Source organism: Cajanus cajan, chromosome 3, assembly GCF_000230855.2.
Source record: "Cajanus cajan strain Asha chromosome 3, NIPB_CcT2T_4, whole genome shotgun sequence".
Lineage (NCBI taxonomy): Eukaryota > Viridiplantae > Streptophyta > Magnoliopsida > Fabales > Fabaceae > Cajanus > Cajanus cajan.
The window spans coordinates 54,873,374-54,882,149 of record NC_138519.1 but is presented as its reverse complement, the minus strand read 5'-3'; the positions used below and the strand labels follow the sequence as shown (position 1 = coordinate 54,882,149).

At 34.7% G+C, this 8,776-nt stretch overlaps 1 protein-coding gene and 1 long non-coding RNA gene across 4 annotated transcripts; one reads left to right on the top strand and one right to left on the bottom strand.

Moving 5' to 3' along the window:
• Positions 1 to 27: 27 nt before the first annotated feature.
• LOC114915369 (uncharacterized) lies at positions 28 to 2,426 on the bottom strand. The gene is made up of 5 exons (XR_014432485.1): positions 2,327 to 2,426; positions 2,089 to 2,144; positions 1,943 to 1,972; positions 1,114 to 1,179; positions 28 to 140 (listed from the first exon to the last, which is right to left on the bottom strand). It is a non-coding gene; the product is annotated as an uncharacterized LOC114915369 (long non-coding RNA).
• A 2,172-nt stretch (positions 2,427 to 4,598) lies between these two features.
• On the top strand, positions 4,599 to 8,333 carry LOC109788159 (uncharacterized). Of its 3 annotated transcripts, none has more exons than XM_029269191.2 (3): positions 4,599 to 6,667; positions 6,748 to 7,086; positions 7,165 to 8,333. In XM_029269191.2, the coding sequence occupies exons 1-2, from the start codon at positions 5,827 to 5,829 to the stop codon at positions 6,849 to 6,851; spliced, it is 945 nt and encodes a 314-aa protein (XP_029125024.1). In that variant the 5' UTR covers positions 4,599 to 5,826; the 3' UTR covers positions 6,852 to 7,086; positions 7,165 to 8,333. The 3 variants fall into 3 exon arrangements, with proteins under 3 accessions (XP_029125024.1, XP_082927097.1, XP_082927098.1); XM_083070971.1 differs by having other exon boundaries at positions 7,147 to 8,333; XM_083070972.1 differs by having other exon boundaries at positions 4,688 to 5,765.
• Positions 8,334 to 8,776: the final 443 nt, after the last annotated feature.

Sequence of the window (8,776 nt, the reverse complement as noted above, 5' to 3'; positions counted from 1 at the left end):
AAAAATATGAAAAATGCCACTTTTGCAGCTTTGTGGCCCACCAGACAATCCTCGTTCATTTATGGCATCAGCCATGTCAACAAAAGGACCAAGAGTGTACCAGGACCTCCATACTCCAAGTGCAAGAAAGTGCTAAAAATCTGTTCAATTCAACATATAATCACAATTCACAGCAGGTTAAATATGGACAATAATATTTCATCATAATATTAGATATAAAGCCTCGGGAGCCTTAAAAATGATAATAGCATATAATAGCACATAGCGGCCAGCCTAAAAAATGATAGAACAGTATATAACACATAGCAAGATGGTCACTATTTTTTATATACAGATTGAATAATTTACACCATAACATTAAAGAGATAAGTTATGATATACACTGAGAGCTAGAGAGGTGAGAAGAGTAAATTTTGGCAAACAATTATATACGGATGGTCAAGGTTGATTTAATTAATTTTAATCTTAGCTGTCCACTTCAATTATACAGTTAAGATTTGCTTCTTTCACACACTCATCTTTCACTGATTTGTTTTTGTGCCAGTTCTTCAGATCAATGAACACGTGAAAACATATGATCTTCACATCTAAAAGGCTTTAAAGCTTGCTTGTCAAACAGTGAATTGCTGTAAACTGCATTATTTGGTTGTTAGCTAATGGACAAGGGTGGTTCTGGTGGCAAGCTAGCTTTCAGTTTGAAACAAAAGTCAAAGCTGGTGCCACCCCCTGTTAAGTTGAGTGTTGATGAGGATGAAGAAGAAATTGAAGCTGGGTATGTTTAACTATAAAAGTCCAACTATTGAGCGGCGCAGAAAAAGAAATGGTTAGAAAAGGGAGCACAGTAAAAAATTAAAGAACTTAAGTTATTTTTAAGATAGTTTAACAGTGCATTGAACTGCACTTTTAGAGGTTCAGTTTTTTAAAATTAATCTATAAAATGGTTCGATTTAATTTTTAATTAAATCAGTTTAATTTTTTTAGTCCAATATAGTACAGTTAATTGACAGTTCAGATCAATACAGTTAATTTTGTCCACCCTATGTAAAACGATAATAAAATTATAAAAAATAAAATAAAATGTTAAACAACATAAAATGATCAACTTTTAATAACCTCCCAGGAATCGAGGGTTCATGCCACTGATTCAGCATAAAAAGGCATCCACAATTGGTGGGTCACCTACGATAGAAGGTCAAATAAAAAATCTAAGTGCATGTAAACACTGGTTTAAGAATGATGCATGTGTTAATTCGAATTCATACGTAGTAACAAAAACAGAAAAAAAAAAAAAAAAACACATGCATAAACAGTCATTAGATTCCTGTTAGAAATGGATGGAAAAACATTGAGTCCAATAAAGTTGAATTTCCACTCGAGAAATTGGAGCAAATTACTTAGCTCAGCAATAATTCCTCCCAAGATCCAAACCTAGTAGCTAACCATCCTTGACGTGACGTTTAATCAAAGAATGTTTTGTGAACATACATAGTAAAAAAGTTAAAAAAGTTGTCGACAAGAACAAAACAATTGAATATTTTCGTTTGTTACAGCAAAATCTTTTGTGGACCAAAATGTTATTTCAATCTTCCTTTTCAACACGAAATCTTTTCTTTGCTATTTTCCGCATATGACTTTAGGGAATGAAACAGCTAGATATATAACAGCGAGATTTCAAACATTTAGACACTATTTTAAGTAAATTTAAACCAGGTTTTATCAGGGCTTGATGTTTGATAACATCATTAAGCTGGAATTTCCTACATTTTTCATTTTTAATCTCAAGTTTGAGCTTTTGTCTATAAATTAAATCCACATTTATTAAAAATAAAACTATAATGGAATATGAAGACATGTCATTACATGACAGATTCAAGTATACAAGATCAAATATACAAGAAAATGCAAATTAACTTGTCAAAAAAAGAGCAAATATATTACACACCTGTTTCTTCCTCTGCCTTCTCATATCAACCTATATTCAGAACCAAGATTTCAAAAACCAATAAAACAATCAGATTCCAGGAAAAAATGTAAAAATCTTCAACCAGGAATTAAAAAAAGAGTACGAGATAAAATTCTATAAAATACCTATTGACAAACTGGTGAACATTCGAATACGAGATCCGTGAGTGCTTCTTCGACATCTGTTAGCAAACTCAGTGCCAATAAACAAATCCTACATTAGAATCAAGAAGAAAAAGAGTACGAGATAAAATTCGAAAGTAAAGCGCAATGAAGTAGAGGACTTGGGATTATATGAACCAAAAACCTAGATTAGAAGAAAAAAATAAGCTGTAGGAGATATGCAAATTCATGATGAAGAAACCTGTGAACGGAGACATGATTCGATACTTAGAACGGAGACATGATTCAGAACGGACACGAGCGAGGAATGGGTGCGGAGTAATTCAAAACGGAGACCTATGAAGAGAACTGGATTTTGTGGCTTTTGGGGTTGAGTTGGGCGGCTCTGATGATGGGCCTCACCATACATGGCCCAGGTCTATTACTTCTTTTATTTTGTACACTTCCTTTGTATTTTTTTATTTAATTTCTTTTTGTCGTAAATACTTCTTTCTAGAAATTAGGTTTTTGAATTAAATTTTAACATTCTAAAAACTATTTCAGAATTACATTTGGGTTGCGATTAGGGGTGATCAAAAGTTTCCTACCTTACAAAAAATGGTGAAAGAAATACATTTCGGGTTGGTATTATTTATGGGGTATCGGAAATAAAGGATATGTTGCAAGATGGCTAACTTCGTGTGGGTGTAGTGCAGGTCGAAATAAAGTACCTTGTCGAAATAAACCTTAATTATTTAATTCCAATTTTTAATTATATATTTTATATTGATATTGGTGTTCTATGAAATTAATTAGTCTTATATATAATTATTTATTTGTTTTACATGGATTTTTATTTATATTAAATAACTGTAGGTATAAATTTTGTAAATTTTTTACCTACCTAAAATAGTAGTAGGCATAAGTCTTTGAAGGCTTTTACCTACATTGACAATTTGTTGGTAAAAGAACTTTAAGTTGTATTGAGTTTTGCCTACACCAAACAAAAGCGAGTATAGATTTTTGAGTTATACCTACATTAAACATTTGTAGGTAAAATTTTTTTTTTAGTTTTACCTACACTAATTCAGGTCTATAGGTAAAAGTGTCTGTAGGCACATGTTATTTTTTTTGTAGTGTTTAATGACAATAAATTAATTACCTCTATTTTATTATTTAATAAAAATATTAATGACTATTATATAATGACTACTAAAAATATATTTACATCACATCAAAATTTACTATTAGCGACAATTATTTGTTAGAAAAAACTTGAGTCTCACATCAATTGGAAATAAAATAATTAAAGAGTATATAAGTGAATGATAACTCTCACCTTACAAGTATGTTTTATAAGGTTGAGTTAGGCTTATAACTTACTATTCTAAGTTGGTATTTAAGAGATAAGATAATGAAAAAAAATTAAAGAATATATACTTAGAAGATTACCTTAATTAGAAATAAGGTAACTAAAGAGTATTTGTACTCATCTTACAAGTCCTACATAGACTAAAAATAAGATAATTAAAGAGTATTATAAATCTTTTCTTAAACTTTTAGCGATAATTTTAAATGTCAGTAATAAATGACACAAAAAGTTATACACTTTTCCTGACCATTATGAGGGTCTTTACCAGCATATAGAATAATTGCCGGTAAATATTTTAGCGCACTCCATACAATGGCTAATGTGTGAAATGTCAGTAAAAGATTTTGTAACGATTTTTATTGCCACTAAAAATTATATTAAATGTCATTAAAAGTTCATTTTATTATAGTGTTTTTAAGTGATATGAAACTTTTAAATATTAAGAAGAAAAAAAAAATCAATCACGTTCATATCGTACCTCTAAATACAATAGTACACAAAATTATTTTCCTACATATCACAATTGATATGAAGACGTTCTCACATTGATTGCTGGAAAAAGAAACTTGAAAACAAAATCTTTCTCGCTGAAATATTGCCACGTCATATAATAAGCAATGGTGGATAAAGAAACACATCGTAGGGGGGCCGTGGTATTCATTAGATCCAACAAGTGTAGGACATGAACCTGGAAACACACCCAGGATTTGAAGTCAGGCTTATACTTCTTTCATCGAATGCACGTCCCTATTTCCAGACATTTTTAAATTCTCTTGTCTACCTAGGTCCCATGTGACATTGATGGCTCCCCAATTTGCATCCACAAGAACAAACCCCAGATGAAAATATCTTTCGCTCGGGCGCCAACAGAAATTTAAAGTCACATTTTTATTCATGTTGACTCATTCAGAAAGTCCTGATGGTGAAAGGCTATGTATACGTGTATATGTGGACACATTCTCCATGTAAGTATGGGTATTAGAATTCGATATGATATATAAATACCATGATTTCTATATATAAAAAAAAAAATACATTTGCAACAACGTATATTAAACTTGATAAATTGATGTAGTGGTCATGTAATTTGTACTCTCATGTTATAAAGACTTTCTATTTAAAAAGGATTTGGTATTCAATTCATGTCATAAATACTTTTGTAAAACTAGTGAAAAAGTAACCTATTAAATCGGTTGTTTTGGACCTAAACAATTAGTTATATAATTAATTTTGTTTCTTTTGATTTTATATATAACACCTTTAAAATTGGATAATCACCGATTTTAAAAATAATATTCAAAATCGATTCTTCAACAACTAATTTTGTATATTAGTGTTGCACACAAAAGATCCACCCCGAGGTCCTTTCCGAGCTCGACCAACTCCAACAAGCAAGCTTTTAGGTGTCAATATGTACTTGCTTAAATCCAATGTGTTCTTACAAGACTGAGGTCGGACTTTCAACTCGGGTGCTTCTCTTCGTCCATGCTGATCTTGTAAGGTATTTGCTGAAGTTGGCCTGGGAGATTAGTTTGCCTGGGAGATTAGTCTGCCTGGTCGATCTCTGCTTCGCACGTCTGGGATGTACCTGCAAAAAGGACTCCGACGATCAAGTTAGTTGTTGTACCCAATCTCATGTATTGCTTATATCATTACCTATGGTGGTTTTCCGTGTAACCGTGTAACTGCCGTATGGTTATCTTCTGAGAGTAGTTTGCGGTTTAATTGTATTCGAGATCGTCAACATGCCGAGGTGTCTTGTTAATATCTTTTATCCCATGTGGCATACTAGCGTTTCATGTATTTATCCTAGCTTGTCCAAGGAATCACCTCGGCTGAGTTGACCTTTGAACTCGGTTAATCTCGGCTCGAGTCAGGTTGGTACATAAGCCCCCCAAGCTCTGAATGAGGGAGGAATGAAAGAGGTGAGAAAAAGAAAGACAGATCGTCCCACGAGAAAGGCGAAAAGGCAATATAAAGAATCAGAACGGTGCAAGCTGAAAGGCTACACGTGTATGAATAAGAAGGCGTATCATTATAAGTCCAACAGCTGTATTATAGGGAAGCGTGAGCAGGTACGGCATTTAATCATGACGATTGAGTGGTTTAAGGCAAGTCATTGAATGTGTAAGATTTGGAAGCACGCGAAACGTGTTACCAAAGGGTTGCGGTGCTCCAAGAGATAACGAAGAGTTGGAAGAAGTAAGGTATATATATAAGGCTGGACGGTGGTTGTGTACAATTATCCGCCATATTCGTTGCGAGAGGAGCCATTCGTGGAGAATAGGATACTCGAGGATAGAAATCTCCAGGAGCATACACATCGCAGGTATCAAGCGTTTTACTCTTGATCTTTATATGGTATTGGGTGTTGAATAGGGATTGGGGAAATGGGTAAACCGAAAGAGAAAATCACTGGTAGTAGGGCAAAGGATGCAAGCGTTCAAAAGAGGGGTGGGAACAACAGGAAAGATTCCCACCCTAAGATTCTTGTTACTAGGTACAAATGGGTGAGGGGAGATGTAGGTAAGTATGAGAGTAAGGTTAGTAATGAAATGGAGGCTAGTTTGTTGCAGCATAAATTGAAATTTTGTCTCCCTCCATATTTAGAGCAACTTTCCATTGAACCGTGTTCGTCTGAGGAACGTATATTTTTCAAAGTGTCAACATCTCCTCCCCATGTATACATGTATCAATGCCTGTTTAGAGATTTGGGTGTGGTAATCCCTTTTACCCCATTCGAGTTTGAATTTCTGAAAAAGATTAATGTAGCACCGAGTCAATTGCATCCCAATAGCTGGGGTTTTGTACTCATATTCCAAATATTATGTTCAGTAATGGGAATCAAACTGAGTTTGGGGGTTTTCATGCATTTTTATCAAATAAAGTTGGGGGAACCACCCTTTGGGTGGGTGTCATTGAGTGGAAGCTCGAATGTGGGTTTGTTTCAGATCTTCTTGCAATCATATAAAAAATTTAAAGAAGAGTTTTTTAAAGTACAATCTGCACATAAGGACGCAACCTCAGACACGATTTTCCACTTGAATGGTGAACCAAAATTTCCTCTAAGTTGGAAATCACAACCCATAAGATTTTATGGGTCAAAAGGTTTAGTATTATCGGCTGCGGAGAAGAAGGATATAGAGAAATTGGAAGTGCTAGCTCGGCCGTTAGAAAGTAAAGCTATTCTGCTGCTTGCAGGATCAAAAAATCCGCAAGACGATCTAGAGAGTAAGTATGATAAAACAATATCTACACTTAATGAAAAGTATGTGTATAACTTATGGTATTATGCATTGTTTTATGTGCAGGTATTATGGGACAGAGTAAATGGCGAGAATTGAAAGCAAAATATGGGGATAAAGATGTGGAAACAGAAAAAGTGGAGGCAAAGAAGAAAAAAACAACGGGTTGAACAGCGAGTTGGGGACAAAAATGTGGACTCAAGTCGTCCGGGGCCTGTTCAAGCTGAGGTTAAGATGGGAGAGAAGGATACTGATTCAAGTCGGCCCACTGGCGGCTTAACTCATCCAACTGCTAGTTCAAGTCATCCAGTTGTTGCCGATGTGAATATTCCAAGTTCCTCAACATCGGAGATTGGTCATGAAAAGGGAGTTAAGCCAGTCGTTGTGATTCTTGATGAAGAAACGGTGAGTATTCTTGTATTATTGTTGGAAACAAAATTGCTATAATATGATAACATATGCTAGTTTCCTTTTGTTTTGTAGACATTGAAGTCTAAGAAAACAGCTAATTCGATTTCGCCTGATGACACGATGTCGGAACTACAAAAAGTAATTGCCTAGCTTGGTTTCTCATCTCCAATACCACAAGGAGGATCTGCTAAAGGTGATCAAACTAGTCGACCTTGGACATTGCACCAGAGATATGATTCCAATAATCCCCTTGGGAGATTAGATCACGTAAGCATCTCTCCAGATGTTACTTTATTTTGGAATGCTAAACTGACAGCGGATGCCATTTATCAAGAGGATCCTGCTCGCATTGCCGATAAGGCATTGATTGAAAAAGTAGGTCCTGTACAGGGGTTGGATTCAGTGGAAGTATTCTTGCAGAGGTCAATTGCTGTGGTTGATCATTGGAGAAAAAGGTGGGGGGAAACATAGAACAGATGGATAGGTTGAAGGCGAAAAATTCAAAAATCGGGTTGCTGACCGCCGAGTTAAATGATAAGAAGGGGAAATTGGCAGAGTCAACTAAGGCATTTGAGATATCAATTCGGTCAAACAAGTCGTACTCAACCAAAGTGGAAGAACTCTTGAGTAAAGTAAAGAGAATAGAGAAAGAGAGAGAACAAAAAGAAAAAGAAAATGTTGAGCTGAAAGTGAAGCTTGAGGAAAACAGTCAAAGAGAAAAAAGAAAATGTTGAGCTGAAGATGAAGCTTGAAGAGAAAGATCGTATGAATTTGAAATTGCAAGATGAGTTGCAACGGTTGAAGGAGCAAAACAAAGCTTGTCAAGAAGTGATAGCTGCGGATGTGGAAAAAGCTACTGAACTTGAGAAGAAAAATAATAAGTTAAGTTCAGAACTTGAGGCTACCGAGTTGCATGTAATGGAGGAACATAGAAGAGGGTTTGCCAAGGCACTTCGACAAATCAAAGTAATAGCCCCAGAGATTGATCTTCACGAGTTGGATATCAACAAAGATGAATTGAAAGGAAAATTAATCAGTGAGGATGACCTGCCTGATGACTTTAGCAGTGAAGATTAATATTATAATGAAGTTGTAATAGGATATTTCATATGATGTGTTCATTTTGAGTAGGTGTACTTTAGTGATATACACTATATTTTATGTTTTGTTGGTTTCGAGTAATTGTGATTTGATGACATACACTTTAGCTTCAATGATAAGCAAGTTATTATATACGTGTAGATTTCCTTCGTAAAGATAAAATGCTCGAGTCTTAAATAATAATTGACATGGTATGAAACAGAATAAATCATATAAATAGTGTGGGCTCACATTTGGCCAAATGCTGAGATCGTTAGCTTAAACTTGGCTAATTTCCAGATTATAGTTTACGTCGGCTCAAATTTGGCCAAGTTTATAAACATTGGTTCATACTTGGTCAATTTCCAAATCAGGATTAACGTTGGCTCAAATTTGGCCAAGTTTATTAATAATCAACTCATTGGCTCAGAATTCGCTGAGTTTATTAACATTGGCTCAAATTTGGCCAAGTTTTTAATCATTAACTCATTGGCTCTGTATTGGCCAAGTTGATTAACATTGGCTCAGACTTGGCCAAGTTTATTAATCATTAACTCATTGGCTCAGAATTGGCCGAGTTTATTAACATTGGCTCAGACTTGGC